The sequence below is a fragment of the Phoxinus phoxinus genome (genome assembly GCF_949152265.1).
Source record: "Phoxinus phoxinus genome assembly, chromosome: 8".
NCBI lineage: Eukaryota > Metazoa > Chordata > Actinopteri > Cypriniformes > Leuciscidae > Phoxinus > Phoxinus phoxinus.
Genome location: NC_136883.1, coordinates 27,359,754 through 27,378,248, shown reverse-complemented (window position 1 = coordinate 27,378,248; position 18,495 = coordinate 27,359,754). Strand labels below are relative to the sequence as shown.

The following is an 18,495-nucleotide window of genomic DNA, read 5'->3' as shown; positions in this document are numbered from 1 at the left end:
TTTTGTATGACCAGTTTTCTGAAACGTTATGTTTAAATACTCAAACAATGCAATTTCTAATTAAATATGCATTCATTTGCATACATTTCCAGAAAATAAATCTGAACTTTTGAAGACTATAGAAAAATTTATTTGTTAATTAATTTACTTTTTTTTTTTTTGCTTTACAGCCTACTTTTTACCTTTATTTTCACTAAAATAATTTAGCTGGGGAGTGGAGAACGGGAACAGGGTTTCCTGCCCTTCAAAATCTCAATTTAATCCGGCCCAGTTGTTCACATCGGATCAGATTGAATCAAATCTTGAAAAAGGGTTGTTAAAAAAAATCAGATTAGAACACAAAATCCAAACTTGGTTTTGATCTGGATCAAATCACAGTTTGTGTCCAAAAGTTTTTTAATAATATCTTTGTTCCAATAAAGATTATCCCAGCAGGTTGGATTTCAGGAACAAAAATGTAATAAAACTAAAACTGGTCAAAAAATAACATGTGTATCAAGTAACACACACACACACACACACACACACACACACACACACACACACACACACACACACACACACACACACACACACACACACACACACACACACACACACACACACTTTTTGGGTGCCATGTTTTTTATCACTGTTTGTAAACTGCATTGGCACAATCATAAGAGATGAACCTGTCAAAAGTTATTTACGAGCGAACACAAAGTTTATCGGGTGAACCCTACACAAAATTGTTTGAGAGAAGGCAAAAACATTGAAATATTCTTTTATGGCTTTTTAAAAAAAAGTCTAAAAGACTTTTTAGGATGATGATCATCACATCAGAGTTTGTAGGATGATCATCACACAGAATAAATAGTACTTTGTAACAGGTAATGCATTTGACATACAATTGTGCACGGTTCCTTTAAGAGATGCCGGAAGTAAATGTGCATTTCAACATTGTATACAAGGTTTATTTCTGGTGCGAATTTGTCAGGCGCGCAATGACACCTTTCCACTTTTCTACAGCCGCGCGCTCTTTGCTAAAGCATTATCGACACAGAGCTGTATTAAAAACAGTCCCGGGACTCAGAGCGTGGGAGTTCAGAAACATGTATCCATGCACTTCCATCGCAGAGCACAATAGCATGGAGGAGATCCTGAAAAAGACAGTGGTCACATTGCCCACCTATGAGATGAGAGACAAATCTCCACCTCCACCTGAATCCAACAGTCTGGAGTTTATGCTCTTCTACAAGAGTTTAGAGAAAGAGCAAAGGCTGGAGTTTCTCGAGAAGTTGTCTCATGATTTCGGGGTAGATCACAGATGGGCTTCGGATCTGGCTGCGAAGTTGCTGGACACTCAGGGGCGGGATGTGGCCACGATCCTGCAGGTGGAGGACAGGTTACGGTACAGTTTAACACCTCGGTACCGACAGCTCCTCACGCACATCAGCAAGGTTCAGGGCGGGGTGAAGTTTCTGGTGGACCTCAGGGCAGATCTCATCGAGTTCGCATCCTCAAAAATTAGTGACAGCCCACATATGAGGGTAAATACTCATAATTTCATCGTTGTATCAATTGTAATTGTTTTTTGGGTTCATTCCAAGAGAAAAAAGGTGGAGTTTGTGTCCTTCAAACAGTGTTAGGGAGAGTTACCTTTAAAATTAATGTTGTAATACTGTGTTATACTCCTTAAAAAAAAGTAGGCTAATATTAAATTTTATGGAAATACGTTACGTAAAATTTGCGTTACTTTTTCTCACCTGGGTTGGGCTTGCTTGTTTGTTTTTAAAACCGAAAATAAATGGCTAAAAACAAAAGTTACATTTTTGGTCAATATAAAGTCCCATTCACACCAAAAGTGAAATTATTATTTTATATTTCACACCAAAACTGAGATGATCCTTTAATGATCCAGCGCACACAAATGCGGTGCACCTTACTCTAAAATTCTCTATAAATCAGAAAACAAAGTAACTTTGCTTTACTTATTTGAAAAACATTTTTTTTAAAGTAATTTGTTACTTTACTACTTGAAAAAGTCATCTGATTACATAACTCCTTGCTTGTAATGCGTCACCCCAACACTATACATATAGGCTACATATATTTATACATTGAGTATTTTCCTTGCTTTGTTAGCAGAAATGTTCATGATTAACAATTAAAACATAAAGACCTACATATATATTTAGATTTTAGTGAACAATAAAGTTGAGTTGTGTCCCCAGGCTATGTCTTTCAACTTTTTTATTTTTTTATACCAGTAACAGTATATTATTTCTCTATAACTCAGTTTCCAAGATTTGATATACAAAATCAGTAAATAACTTGCTATTGAAAATGTGATATAAATATCATAATTTTTTTGAATAAACACTGTGTAGCCAGGCACCCGTGTCATGGAATGACCTTTTGGCTTTTCAGATGGTGTCAGTGAATACTGCATTCCTAAAAAAAGGCTTTGGTTACTTGTGATTTGCCCTTTCCCCTACTTCAGATCCTGGTGGTCTCTGATTTCACATGGCTAGTATGTTTGGTGCCAGATGACCTTTGTCACACATTTGTGAACGTCACAAACTTCAGCTGTGACATAGTTTGTAATGTTTTGGTGCCAAAAATACGTTTGAATTCATGGCATGCTGTTTTAATTTAAGTCACGACGTCACATGGACACATGTCCGTGCACAAGTGATACAGTCTTCAGTGCCTGAAGTCTACATTTTGTTCCTGTTTTAGCTCCCTCCTCTAAATTTGGTCAAATTTATTCAATTTTTAAAGAAGAAAAAATATTTTTGAATTAATTGTTCATAAATCAAGAATGTTTTTTTTTTTTTTTTACTTTATGCTTCTGCAGAATTCTGCAGTATCGTAACACCTGTCATTCCCAAAATTCAACAAATCCCCTTGCATGTTTGTGTGTTAAATATTTTGGCAAATTTGATTATGCTTCCAGCTACCGGCAAGAATGCTTTCAGCATAATTTTACACATTTACCATGTTTAAAATCCTTTCTACAGAATCCGGGAGATATTTTCCCTCAAAATCAGCTGTAGAAAATGTGAAAATAGTCCAGCTGGACTAAGCCATATTCATTAGGATTTAAGTCTGGTTTGGCCATTCCTTGTCTTTTGGGTCATTTTTCTGTTGAAAAATTATTTTTCGTTCCATGAACTCAATTTAACAGATTGACACTGTTTCTCCTCAAAGATTTGTCCATAATTGGCCTCATCTGTAATGCCCTTGGCATTGATGGCAACAGTCATAGAAAGATAATGTCATGCTTCACACAGCATACACTCTTAAAAATAAACGGTCTTGGCATCAATGTTTTCACCAAGAACCTTAAGCATCCATGGAACATTTCCATTGCACAAAAGGTTATTTAAGAAGGTTCTTCAGATTTTTAAATGGCAGCCTTGCTTTCATTTGCGAACAATTTAATGTGTCGTCTACTCTGAATAAGATCTATGAGGAATTACGGCATGTTGGGCTTCATTTGATTTGAGTGTTTTGAGGCCAAGTAGGCCTTACCAGACCAAATTTTTTTATATATATTTCAGGTTCTCTCTCATGGTGCCTAGCAAACATCAGTATGACATTATCTGCCTTTTTCAAAAGTGAGCTTTTCTGTGTGTGAAGTGCAAAGAAATCATTGAAGTCTGGACAGTTTCAGCCAAAGAGATGTGCAATATCTTAGTGTTGTGGACGGCCTCTGGGTCACTTGCACAGTATCTTGTCCTGATGCTTATTTTTGAAGCAGTCCAATCTCCAATGTTTTCCCCCCATTTTGTTACAAAGGACTTCATAGTGATTTTGAGAAAGTTTGAAACTCTGTCAGTGTTTTATATGGCCTTCTCAAGTGTTTTTTTCTTTTTCTTTTTCTTTTTCTTTTTTTTGAACACAGGTGGATTGAATACATGAGGTGAATTGTGAATAAGGGTCAGATTTACTAACAGCTTATATATATATATATATATATATATATATATATATATATATATATATATATATATATATATATATATATATATATATATATATATAATTTTTTTGCCACAATGCCATATAATAATCATAGTTGGTTCCTCACGAAACCTTCCAGTGAACCGTTTTAAAAGAAACAAATCTTTTTCTTAGCGTGTTTAAAGAACCTTTTCCACTATAAACAACTATTTGTATATATGATTCAGAATTACCTAATAACATTTCAATTTAAATAGGTTGTAATTTGACATAAGAGTGGGAAATAATCAATGAAAGCTGAATACTTTCTGAAAGCACAATTGATGTCAAGCTGACATTCAGCCAAGCAATAATTTGGTCACATGACCATTCATTGTGTATTCTGCACTTCATTTAAAAGCCCTTTTACCTGTTAGTGAGTGTTAGCACAGCTCTCAGCGTTGGCTTCCCTTGCTGCTCTCTATCTATAACAATATTGCATTACAGCATATCCCTAAGGAATGCTTCAGAGAAACCGTCTGGCACACCTCCAGCCCACTAGGCCCGATCAGAAATCAGATTCTGTGTCATTAATATGTCTGAGTTAGTGACAGTGGGGTGGAATAGCAGCCAGATGCAGGGTAGAGTTTTCCTGTCACCCAAAATGTCCATCAGTTGAACCATTGCTAAGATAAGTTACTGTTGCAAGCTTCACGTGCAATTTTCAGTTCAAAATACATTGGATATTATTAGAACATGGACTGGAATGAAGTGTGACATTGCAAACCATATTTTCTTCAACATTCTTAATGCTTCAAATGAATAATCAGGAATAAATTAGCATTTACCCGTTAATTGGGAATCACTTCTCAAGATTGGTATAAAAATAAACTGTTTTAATACTGTGTACCTTATGTTAGTGTTATATGACTACAACAACTCTGATTCACCGACAAAGAGAGTGAAAACTAGATCCAAAACCCATAAACTGTGAACTAGCACCTGAACTGATTTAGCTCCCCTCCTACCAGCCAGAGTGCTGAAGAGCAAAATGCATTAAAATGACAATAATCGGTCAAGACACGAGAACAGAAGATGCTGAGCTTTGCAGTAAACTTTAATCACACTTCCCAAACTCTCCCGAGCAGAATTAGCAGGATCCCAAAGAAATGTCAGTTCACATCTCTGGGCTGGTGCATCTCTTGATGTATAATCGATAAACAGATGTAGTCTGTCTGGACTCAAACAGCTGTCCTGCAAATCTCCTCTGAGTCTGCATTGTGTTGGACTCTCGGCAAGCTTTCCACAGTTTTCCTCAGAGCAATTTAGTTTGACTGCACTGATTTGCCCTCTGCAATATTAGTGATTGAAAGTTACATCGGGTGCCTTGTCAGTGAGCCATTTACATTTCCTCAGTCCATTAGTTTTGAGATTTACATTAGGTTTTTATTATAGCAGAGAGGTCTACTCTCTGAAGCATTTTAAAAAGAAAAAGAAAAAAGCATTTTGAAGCATTAGTGATGTATCAGGAAAAAAAATATTCTTTGGCTTGAATCCTAAAACAAAAACAGCAATAACTATGTCAATTTGATTAACATTCTAATATTTCTATATGCCATTTCAACACATTTTACTAAGCTAGATTTATGAATTTAATATTTTGAAAGTGTTTACATCTATGTGTTTTTGGTGTAAAAAAATAGAAATAGCCTACTTAACAGTTAGTTAAGTTTATAAGAAAATACTTTTCTTTTTCTTTTTTTTCTTTTTTTTTTGCTATTAAAGGAGTTCTCCCCAAAAAATATAGTTTGGACCCTAATGACTTTCAATATATCTTCTTTTGTGTTTTGTGTTTCATAGAGGAAAGAAAATCATACAGGTTTAAACCACCAGAGGGCGAGTAAATCATGAAGGAATTTAAATTTTTTTGGGTGATCTATCCCTTTAAGCCTTTGTATATAATGGATTATAAAGGTATTTATAATGAATGTTATAATGCATTATATATTTTTGTTTTAATTATTGTGAATAAAGTTAAAATCCATTATAACATTTACATCTAAAATTGCTAGTTTGTCGTGTTTTAATGCATTATACTTTCTAAAGGTAAGTTCAATGAATAGATAAGTATTATATGTAAGCATTATTATAAATATTATAACTGTGGTTAGGTTACATTTATTCATGAGACCATAGAATACATTATAAGGTGCATTACAGCGCATAAGTAATTCATGCATTAAGTAATTAATACTTGTAATACAATTAGAAGGCATTACATAGAAAGTGTTACCAAGTATTTTTCTTAAATGCTCACGGTGTAAAACAGGCTTTCATTTTATGTGTGAACAGGTATTGCTCTAATGCCATGATTTCTTCCATTTGCACCTGCCTTCTCCACTTTTCATTCATGTCGGTAAAATCTGAGAATGTCAAAAGCCCAATTTCAGGTGCAGTCATTGACACGTCCTTGACATCCTTGCTTTTGTGCGGTGCAGTTTCCACACAGCAAATGTTCTCTGCCCTTTTAAGTTTCAGCGTGGCAGAGGTTTTTCGAGCACTTTGGTGGGATTAATAATTTGTGATCTCTGCATCTGCCTTGACGCTTATAGTTTAGTTTGAGTTAGATATCTTCCCCTCTCTTAGGCACACAAGAAAATAAAAGAAATGGCCCAAACAGTGCGGCGCTTTTGAAAGTTGTGGCCTGCTGTGCGATGGTACATATCAAAGTTGGATTCCACTTATGCACGGTTGGCCCCAGAGTAAATTCAGCCGTGTAAGCAAATACAAAACTCTTTTTGGGCGAATGCTTTCAGCTGCCCTGAATTTGAAGGTAGAACATCGAATAAATGCTTAGAAGTAATTTCCCCAGCCCAGAGAGGATTTGATGAGTTTAATGTTAAGTGGAACGGTGACTTCTGGGGCAGCCATAGGCTGTAGAAAGCTGAGATAGACAGAAAAGCAAAATGCTGTAGACTACTACTCCAGTTCAGTCCCCAATGGCCTGCTTTCCTTGAACAGCCATCCTGTTTTCAGGAAACACTACAATCTGAACTTTGTTCGATTATTTTGGTGCTATTGAGCTATTGGGAGCTTCAGACATCTTACCTTCACACCCCCTGGTTATTTTCTACATGCAAATGCATCACTTAGTCGCACATTTATGTATGCTGATCTAAGCAAGCGGGCTTTATAGGGAAAAGCGTGCTGAGAAATGATAATTCGAGATCTTTTTCTTGCAGGCACCGCCGAAAGTGCTACAATAAGGTCAGATTTTACGCGCACTACCTGTAGATGAGGGCGAAGCACACGCAGACGGCCGGTGTTGATGTTTGATTGACAGGCCCACAGTTCTTTTAAGCGCATGCTTGTGGGACAGGCTAGCCTAGAATTTTTAAAGCTGCTTTGTGTGAGTGCGCCTGCAACTAGATCTAGATATTTGTATGCGTGTTGTGTTGCTCATCACCATTATGAAAGAAATCTGACCCTCGAGGGAGAGTGCAGAACCATATCTCATGTGGAGAGCAACAGCTCTTTGATGAAATGGAACTGTGTTTACCACAGAAATCTTTCAGCGTCCTCGAATGGACGCTAACACCGATTCCTGTGCTCTAATGAGAACACCACCAAAGCAAATAAACAGACGCTAAGAGCTGCAGAGGGAAATGAGACTCCTCTGAAAGTGTTGTACACGGGACAGATGAAATGGCAGCCACTGTGAGTTGGTGGGGTTGCTTCACAATATCTGTGAAAGCGCCTGTGAAATATTAATTCCACCAACGGAAGCCGCACACTTTATAATTAGGCACCATTATGAGCGCAGCTGTACTGAGAACGGTACTTGAAAATCGCTGGGTATTGCATATGAGTTATAATATTAAACCGGCAATGATCTACACTTTTGCAGCATATTATTTTTTCCCCCTGAAGTCCATTTATAATATTTGTTGCACATGATTTAGGTTTGCATGACCATTTTCAACACTATCTTTGACCTTTACGATTAAACAGGTTTTGCAGCTATACTTTTAAGACTATATAACCTCTTCGCAAAAAAGATTTATGTTTAAGACATATAACCTCTTCAATTTCTGTACTCTTGGAATTGCTCCGTTTTTGCATTCCAAACCTTGCATTTCAAGGCGGTTCAATTCAGTATTTCCATATGTAACTTTAGGTTTGTGTTGGATTTGTAATGAAAAAATATGAAATAAAAATATTTAAAACATTAATTTAACAGTTTTAATTTTAACATAACTCTTATAACTTTTTGCCTAATACTGCCTATAGAAAAATGTGTGCGACTGGAATCACATTTAAAAAGTAAATGATTCCTTTTTATTTGAGTCTGATTGATTTGGTTTAATTCGGGTCAGGTTCACTCCAAGGTTATTAAGGTGAACTAAAACAATTAAAAACTTAGTTATTAATGAACTTATTATAACTTATTATTATTTTTGTTAATTTAAATAAATCTGAATTAAAATAAAATGAAATGTAAATATTATATTAAAAATAAGTTTGTTGAAGCACTAAAATTAAACCTAAACCACATTCAAAATATTCATAAAATATGATAATAGTACATAAATAATAGTACATAAAAATGTTCAAAACTTAAAAAAAGGGGACTTGTAGGACGGTATATGCTGGTGTGGAAACTACATGTTCACTCCTCACATCCTTCATCTGTTCTTCTGTGTTTGTGTATTGGTGTGTTAGGATCTGAACAGCACTCTGAAGAGTCTTCTGTCAGAATGGTTCTCTGTTGGGTTACTCCGACTCGAAAGAATCACTTGGCAGTCACCTTGCGAGATCCTTCAGAAGATCAGCCAGTAAGATCTCTCTCGTACGTGTAAACATTTCTTTTTAAATTTCCATCCCAGTTGAGCCTTTTTTTTTTTTTGTCTGATCCTACAGGTACGAGGCGGTCCACCCTGTGAGGAACTGGACGGATATCAAACGCAGAGTGGGGCCGTACCGTCGATGTTATGCCTTCACCCACGCCTCGATGCCCGGTGAACCACTGGTGGTGCTGCATGTTGCCTTAACTGAAGACATAGCAAATAATATCCAGGTAAATACAAATGGAAATAACATCACAAAGAATAATTGATGGCTTGATGGTCAAAATTGAAATAGAGTGTAAGGGCCCTATCTTGCACCCAGCGCAAATGACTTTGTACGCCGACGCATGTATCATTCCTATTTTGAACCCGACGCACAGCGGACTTTTCCCTCCACAGATGCACGTCGGTAAATTAGGGAATGAACTTGCGCTCCCGAGGGCGGTTCAGTTAATAGAGGCGTGTTCCGGCGCAAACGTTCCCTGGTGCTATTTTGCAGTTTCCGAAAACAATTCTTCCACAGACCAGGAAAAACCTAGTCTAAAGTCAGTGGCGCGTTACTCAGATGCTATTTTAAGGGCGCATGCTTGCCCATAATGTAGCGTGTGCACAACGCGCATACACTTTGCTTCTCTCATCTACACACACGCAGCAGTTCATATTTTTGAAAACCATACATAATTACAAGGAAAAATATTACCACACGAGGGAAATCATTGTGGTGCCCATGAAGATTGTAGTAATGACGGATCAAACCTGTTATACATGGGTATATAAGGACATCTGACTGTCCGTTAAGAACCAGGAAACAAAATTCTGAAGACTGCGAAATCACCTTTACCAGCATGTAAGTTGCGCGCGCCTGGCAAATCCGCCGTTATAAAAGCAATCCGCCATGGAACAAGCGCGCCTGCTGTTAAAGAGAATGTGAGATGGCGCTCTGATTGGTTTATTACACGTTATGCCCAAACCACACCTATGAGTAATGTAGCTACTTCAGACCAACCCATTTTAGATTTGTGTCGAGATCCGCCCACAATAGGGCCCTAAATGTGTTATTGGGTCCATGAATGGTAGAAAGTGTCCTTGTGCAGGATCAGGCACATGTATTCAGAGACAGTAGAGGAGTAATACAGAGAACAAAGACAATGTGCTCAGAATGTACAGAAATCTGCCAACGCCTCCAGTGTGTCCCCTGTGAGTCTGTTACTATGTGCCTCTTGTTTTCCAGGGAATCGTGAGAGAGTTTGCCACTTTAGATGCAGACGAGGATGTGAACAAGATCAATGCTGCCATCTTCTACTCCATCTCCTCCACTCAGGCTGGGCTGCAGGGGGTGGAGCTTGGAAATTACCTCATCAAGAGGGTGGTCCGAGAACTGCAGGTGGGCAAATGAATGAGAACATAAATCATACAAAGATGTTAGCGCTGGTTATGTTCATCACAGCTGTTTTAAGAATTATTGCATCGAAATCTTGGTAAATTAAAAATCCTCTTAAATTAAGAATCCTCCTATATATAATGCTTTAATAATATAATAAACTATTATAATAATCTGTAATATATTATTAACAAAAACTAAAAGTGTTGATAGAGTAATTAATAAATTATTTTAGACATTTCAGAACTTTTTTTAAATAAACTTATTGAGGGAAAAAATCAATCCAATTTCAGTTTACCTCTTGATTTAATGTTTTTAGCAATAAAGTTAGAATTTTTCAATATATTATTAATAATATTACATTAATTACATTGAGTTTAAAAAACAAACAATGTAACATCTTAAATTGTGGTGCTCATGGCGTAAGATGCTGAAAAAAGCAATATACAATGCTTAAAACAATATATAAATATTAATAATAAAATATATATATTGATTTCATAAACGAGTTCTAAAGCCGCTTTGTATGTATAATCAATAGCTCCTTTCACACCTACAGTTTTTACTGGTAAATTACAATTTTTCCATGGCAGAAATAGTAAGAGTAATATGCGGTTTTAGAATTGAGCAAGAGTTTAATGGTACTCGTGTGAATATGTGGTGTGTTTCCCAGAAAAGTCAATACGGTAATTTTCCAGTAATTTTCCAGGTTTAATCTGTGAAAGGGGCCTATGTTAATTTATAATGTAATGTATTCAAATTATCTTTGTCTAGGGGATTTTGTCAACAAATACTAAATGCAATTAATTAATTGGCATTTTGTAAACAATTCAATAAAAAATAAAAAATTGATTGACAACCTTAAATACTATTATACGTTTACTATATTTGTCCCACAGCATCACCTAGTGCCTGGCATTGTATATTTCTATCTACATACATTGTATGTTTCTATCTGGAAGGGAGAAAAAAGCAGGAAAACTAATAACATTTCAGCTGTCACCCTCAATAACACGAGGAAGGAGGGACACATGGCATGTCACAGAGCTGCCTCTTTACTAGATGAAGGCGGAATTAAATGGAAAAGAAACGAGAGGCACTCAGGTTTATAGATTTGGATGAGTTTTTCTTCAGCGGGAGTGTTGGTGAAACAAAGTGCCGGGTGGCTGTTCGTGTAATAGAGGTAAACCCTAGCAAAGAGCTCTCTGCGAACGGCTGCGCTTCTCTGAGTGCTGATTTACCCGTGTGAGAGATTGAAGGCATCATTTGAGTGGAAATGACAGCTGATAGATATTATTTCATGCAAATTGTGCATGTTGATGCTCTGGATTTGTGTTTGAATTAGATTGTTTTTGAAGTATGTGTGTGGCTCGCTCGTTTATCTTGGAATCGAATTCTCTCCATCTCAGTCCATAAATATTCACATTAGCCTTACAACCATATTTTCTATCAAAATTTGAAAAAAAATCCACAGTTATAGTTACTATTGTAAATTATAAATCGTTTTTTTTTTCATTTTCTGAAGGACAGTGCCAAGTTTAACTGTTAAAGTAAATGAGGCTTTCAGCAATTTTATTTAGCGACTTTTGTCATTGCACTGTTGTTTAACAACAATGATGAATCATCTTTCTGAAAAAAACTTTCAGTATACAAAAACTCCATAAAACCGTTTTAAAAGTTGTGAAAATCACGTGACCTATGACCTTTATACAGTGCGTGCCATTGTAAAAACTGTACGTCTATCCCTCACAGCCTCGTTTTCATTCAATATGGCGTCTTACCTGACTAAGGTCTATAAACTTTAGACAAACATGTCTTCTCAAGTTTTCACAGTTAAGCAATGAGAACGATTTGGTACGGCGGTGGAAAAGCATCTGTAGATGCCAATAAAGAACCTTTATTTTTAAGAGTCTGAGCTCATCCTTCCGCTGAAGAAAGAGAAAAGGTGACTCACCATGCCACAAGGGGATGATTGGCGTGATGGATGGATGATAGACAGAAAAAAAGAGGTGGAGAAAGGTCACGGTGTGATTTAGGAGAAGAGGAGGAGGGTTTGCTTGTCTTTCAGCAGAATCCTCACGGGGCTCTTTTGCACTCACTTTCATGAGTCTTACATTCACTCTCTTCTTGTCCTTACTCTTTATTCTCTCTCTTTCTCGCTCTCTGTAGCTTTAAACCTGCTGACCGATGTTTTACAGTAAATTGAGTTGATGAATGAAAAGTGACCCTTGGACATGCTTAATCTTCCTTCTCTCCGGCCTGTCTGAAGGAGAGATGCATGGCAAAGAATGAAAGCGAGAGAGAAGTGTGATGGACTTGAGATGTGGAGGACTTAAAATCTCTGCTCCTCTGGGCCCAGTCTGACACATTTGGTTTGTTCAGTGCTTTCTTCTGGTTGAATGTGGGCATAAGAATATGAGTGTGTCTATGCCCTTGTGGGCGAAGAGAGAGAGAGAAAGAGACGCTGTGGACTTGTTCAACATGGTTTTTTAATCAGCACAAATGGAATGTGTGGGATAGGAAATAAGGAGAAAAAAAGATGATGAAGTAGAGAGGATATACTACTGTTCAAAATTTTATTTTTTGAAAGAAATTAATACTTTTATCCAGCAATGATGCATAAAATTTATCAAAAGTGACCGTACGTACATTATAAAGTTGTAAAAGATTTCAAATGAATGCTGTTCTTTCGAACTTTCTTAAAAAATTAAGCAGCACTACTGCTTTTAACATTTATAATAACAGCAAATCACCATAAAAACAACTAATAGCATATTATAATGAAGTCTATAATGAAAGAGTGTTACACTGAAAAATGTTCACGCATACTTTAAAATATATTTAAATAAGTTATTTAAAATTGTAATAGTATTTTACAACATTACTCTTTTTACTGTATTTTTGATCAAATAAATACAGCGATAGATATCTATACTGAGACACAATGGGTGGATGGATGGATGGACAGAGAGAGAGATAGAAGATAGATGATTTAATTATTTTAAAAAAATTGCATGATTTTTTTATTAATTTGTGCATGTTTTAGTATAGATATTTGAGAGTTAACTATCAGTGTTTATCTTTCTGTGCAGAGTGAGTTCCCCCACATGGCCCAGTTCTCCAGTCTGTCTCCCATCCCTGGCTTCTCCTCATGGCTGCAAGGGGCTCTGGGACAGCACAAGAAGGAGGGACGTGCCACCGAGCTCCTCTCTGAGCAGGAGTGGAGGGAGGTGGAGGATGTGACAGGAACTGCTCCCGGTGCTCCGGCTCTGGAGGCCCTGCGCAGGCTCATCGGCACCAGCGAGTGGATCCACTCGGATCGCCTGATCCACTCTCTGGAACCTGCGCTAATGCGGCTCTGTGCCTGGTACCTGTATGGAGAGAAGCGACGGGGCTACGCTCTAAACCCTGTGGCCAACTTCCACCTTCAGAACGGCGCCACCATGTGGAGGCTGAACTGGCAAGCGGACACGAGCCCGCGGGGCATCGCCAACTCCTGTGGCATAATGGTTAATTATCGCTACTTTTTGCAAGAGACCAGCACTAACAGCGCTGCCTACATGCAGAATAAATTCATCAAGGCCTCGGAGCAGGTGCTGGGACTGGTGTCGCAATTCCAGAAGAGCAGCAAACTCTGAATCAAATCTGTGGCTCTGCATTGGGACAAGATGATCTGCACTTAAATTCAGGGTTATAATTTTTAATATCTGATCTGCACCGGGTGGACAAACGCAATGAGGGTTAAACGAGCCTTATACAGATTCATTGGGCTCTGCGACAGAGCAGATTGTCACATTTCATTTTTAGTTGAGATGGACAGCTGTACTCTGCCTTTCTGAAAGACAATAATCCAATAAATCTAATTTTAAAGGGACATTTACTCACCCTGAATACCTGTATGAATTTATTTCTTCCTTAGAGATTCTTCTTGCAGCCTTTCCTCCAACAGGAGTTCACAATGACCACATACATAGTGTCCAAAAAGGATGATAAAGCATTAGTAGTCCATGTGATTTGTGCACTATATTACACGAAGGCATACAACAGCTTTTTGTGAAGAAAAAACTGAAATGTGAATTGCCATACACCATTTTTTTAAGGTGTGCCAAATGCCCATTCATTTCAAGGAAGAAAAGGATAATTGTCCAAACGATTCTATTTGCCTTGGCCCTTTCCAGCAGTGCTTGAGTTATGCCTCTGTTTGATTAGCTGGTTGCTGATTTTGATGCGGACTTATGCTACACTTTGAAAGACTGTGGGTAATGAAGCAGGAAAAATCTATCAGCCCCTGTCATGTCTTTGCCTTCTCAGCGTGTGTATGTAGGAAAGCGTGCCAGCGCGACTGAGTGGAAGCTGCTGTAATAAATGATGTTTTGATTCCTTCATTAGTGTGATCTGATTCACTGTGAAATGGCTGTCTGTATGTTCAAATGTGACTCAAATGTGCGCACGATTGTGTGCTAGCTAAAAATGTTTATAAATGTATATAAAAATTCAACTTATCTTCCAAAACTGATTTTCTTTCTTTTGTTTCTATTCTAAATATGTGCTATCTCGGATGTTTGATCGATATTGGGCAATGGAGGATGTTCAAACGTTTTTAACGGGACAGTACACTATCTCGTTGGGACAGATCCTATCACATTTGGACAGATCCGTTCCATGGCGTTTTAACTGGCGGTGTTTAAAGAGATTTAGCACTCTCCAGCAAGCACTTTATTCCTCCGTGACTCTGGTGTCTGATAACAGACTGCAGTGTTCAAGTAGGCCTCCTGTCTTTTTCTCCCTCTATTGTTGTGTAAAGTATCTCAGTGTAAGTTGACTGTGAAATTGCATTTTTAACTCTCAAAGGAGGCACGGATCTCCCCCCCTCCCTCCGTGCGGTGCCCTAAAATCTAATGAAGTGAGAAATAAAGCTAAAATGAATTGATGATAAATGTATGATATTCACTTAAACGGAGCACGAGGTGGAAACGGAACAAAGCGGACAATGTTTAAAGGATGCCCTTGAGAAACTCCTCCCACAGTGTGAAAAAGTGAGGAAAAACACATCTGTAGTCACAGGCCCAAGGCTGGATGGCCTTACTTCACAACATCAAGTGCTTTACTATGAGGCAAATACATGAGGTTACCATGGCAACAGCTGGGCAACTTAGTATAACTTCCACGACACGGTTCAAACGCAGTACTTTGTCCTCTTTAGATTAGTTTTCCCCAAATCTGAAGCTTGTCTAGTATATAATACGTGTCTGTTTTGCATTATTTGCATGGTTTTAGGACATTTGAAGTGAAACCGAAAGGCTATTCGTTTTTACCGTCTCACAAAAACATAATGGACCAGGAAATGAAGTGTAAAGAGTCCTGATGTTTTTAGTCATTCATAAAAAAAACACTTTTCCATACAAGTCAAATATCCAGCATTGTTGTATGCCACAAAATTGAAGCGAACAAGAATTCAGTTGGCGATTATGACCTAATAAATTAGTTTACTGTGCTAGTAGCGCTACTAGATGCATTTTGAGGACTAATGGGACGACTCTGGGGAGGACTAAAGGTGTTACTCATCATTTGCAGTCAGACTGTACAAATAAGCCTCAGGTACTTGTTGGTATTCAAATCTTGCTTCTGTGTCATATACAGCCACTCACAGAGATGATGAACGGCACAATTTTTAAGCTGTTAAATGAAATTATTTTGGTATAGGATTTAGAAACATATTAATGGAAAATTGGGATGTTTAATAGAAATGTGTGTGTATATATATATATTTTAGAATGAAACAAAAACAACACATTATGCATTTTTTATGAAATTACCATATATAAATGGGCTCTTTGTGAATCAATTTTTTTTTACATTTTATTAATGATTTTAAATTATACATAATTTTTATTGAAGACACTAAAAACCAAAAAGCACTGAAAATGTAATGTTTTAAAATAAATTTGATGACTTTAACATTTCATGTACATTCAAACATTCAATGCGTATGAAATTATGTGAATGTACTTCGACTAACAACCGAATACCAGAGCGACATACAGTACATTGAAGTTTCTGAATTAATTAGTGTTGTTAAACACTGGAGGCAAATCGGTATTGCGTGAATTATTCAATGATTCATGAAAGATAAGTATCTTGTTTTGGTCCAGGGTTAATCAATACTGTTGTACAAATTGTTTGAGTGATGATTCAAATGACTCAAAGATACTTGTTTCATAATACTGAATGAATGTGTTGAGAGACTCGACTAGGTGGATGAATTGACCCACTCACTTCGTGTTGAATAAATCGTTTGAGTATATGATTCAATGACTCACTACAATAAAACCTGTGAGAGCCAATTAATGAAAACCGTCTACCACTGAGAATGTGCAAACACAGAAAAGCGGAGTGATACAAACAGTGAAAAGTCTCGGTATTGCTGGACTGTTATATTGCCTCTGGGCTCGCAGTTCCAATGACTGGAACTGTTATGTAAAAATTAAAGTTGCGTAATACGATACTGTGTTAATATAGTGATCTGCCTGACCAGAATAGCAACACTAGATCTAAACACAAGGCCTTCAAGACCTCAAAGAGCATTTCCCAGTGACCTGGACGATTCAGCACAACATGTTAATCAACACAACCGCAGCTACCGGCCAACTCGCACATTAACATTTTAGTGCCCATTTGTTAATACGCAATTACAGGCAGGATGGATTAGGAGGCACTTTACACCCTTTTTAATGGCTGTGAGCTTGTCATTACAGTTAAGTAAAGCCCATGCTGAACAATGTTCAATTGCCTTGTTACAAATTTTCCAACAGCACATTAATCAATTTGCTTTTTGATTGCCATTCTTATGGATTCCACATGCAGAAAATATGAGAATTCTCATTTCTACATATTGATGTGCTACCTGAGGTCTTCTCGCAAACCATTTTTTAATTGAGACACAGTAGCTTGTATTGTAAGCATGCGGGGTGCTCATAAAAATGCATGTGAAACGATGGATATGAGAATGGGCTGAAATGAGCAAATATGCGGTTTAATACCTCACTGAATTCACACAATAAGTCATTGAGGCGGAGGATTTCACCGAAAAGGTTACCTTGGAAAGACAGCTTAGTCCAAAAGAAAAAGCGGGGCATCGAGAAGGGAAAAGTGATTTTACTGTATTTTGATAAGACTATGGAATTGCTCAAGTGTATAAGGGAAATGAAAGGAAAGAGTGAAATTGGCTCTCTTTTTTTTTTTTTTTGGTCATTTAAACATACAGGAAAAAATGTCTGAAAATTGTACAACGTGGCATGTGAAATTTCCACGTGTCACGTGACTTGGTTTTAAACATATTTCAGTAGCTCAGTTCGGCAGCCCAATGCAACATAAAAGAACATTAACAAAGGCAATATAATTGGTTCAATCATATAGCATATTGACCTATATAAGCTCTTCACATGAATTGTTCACTAATGTATCTGCAGGTGAACCATTCTAGAAAACTTTAAAGTATTAAAAAGTTGTCTCTTTCTTTCTCGCCGCCTCTCTCTCTCAGGGCAGGAACATTGGGGGCCTCAGCTGTAGTATAATTAAGAACGCTTGTTTCATTTCACTCTATAAGGGCGAACTGCAACAAAAGATTCAATTTTGAAAAGCGCTTCCATTTTTATCCATATCATGATGACTACTGGCAGATGTTGGCAAGTGGAGAGGATATAAGCAATGTACCTGGATAAAGATGGATGGGGTCGGATGGAGATATCCTACGCTCCACTGTGTGTCCTGAGTGTAGAAACTAATGAACTTAATCAGTCTTAAAGGATACCATTACTACCAGTCAACTGACCATAACACTGCACTTACTGAGAGAATAACCGAAGAGAAATGATATCCAAAATGTTGCGTTTAAAGCTCTTTTGTGATTGGCTGAGTGGGAGTGGAATGATCCATGTTGAAGGTGATCATGGGTGTTATAGTTTCCGGGGTAATTTGAAGCTAAATGAGGCTGGATTGTCCTCCATCAATGGCAGCTGCTTCCCCAGTGCAGGTCAGGTGTCATTTCCCTCTCAGTCTCATCTGCATAGGCTAATGGAGGCAAATGGTTTGGTAATTTATTCATTCCTAAGGCTGATTAAGGTTATACTGCGCCAAAGCGCTTACCTGGTAGAAACGGACGGTATGATTTCGGTCTATGTGAACCGTTCTGGGTTTATGATGACAAGATGTAGTATTAGTGCTTTACATAATTCAACATACTTAAATGTAGTCATTTTTTGTAAATGGGTCAATGACAAATTTGAACATTCAAGTCTAGATCATATTTAAAGTTGTGTAACAATCATGTTATGCAATAAA

The 18,495-nt window shown here is 37.4% G+C and overlaps 1 protein-coding gene across 1 annotated transcript; it reads left to right on the top strand.

The window, feature by feature from the left end:
• The first annotated feature begins 933 nt into the window (after nt 1–933).
• Nucleotides 934–15,089, top strand: mlycd (malonyl-CoA decarboxylase). The gene is made up of 5 exons (XM_079622012.1): nt 934–1,529; nt 8,650–8,762; nt 8,848–9,004; nt 10,006–10,158; nt 13,248–15,089. Exons 1-5 carry the CDS (start codon nt 984–986, stop codon nt 13,791–13,793), a joined length of 1,515 nt encoding a protein of 504 aa, XP_079478138.1. The 5' UTR covers nt 934–983; the 3' UTR covers nt 13,794–15,089.
• Nucleotides 15,090–18,495: the final 3,406 nt, after the last annotated feature.

Coding starts and splice junctions, on each gene's coding strand:
- mlycd (XM_079622012.1), top strand. CDS start 984: ATGACACCTTTCCACTTTTCTACAGCCGCGCGCTCTTTGCTAAAGCAT. Junction 1,530..8,649: donor GTGACAGCCCACATATGAGG/GTAAATACTCAT, acceptor TTGGTGTGTTAG/GATCTGAACAGCACTCTGAA. Junction 8,763..8,847: donor ATCCTTCAGAAGATCAGCCA/GTAAGATCTCTC, acceptor CTGATCCTACAG/GTACGAGGCGGTCCACCCTG.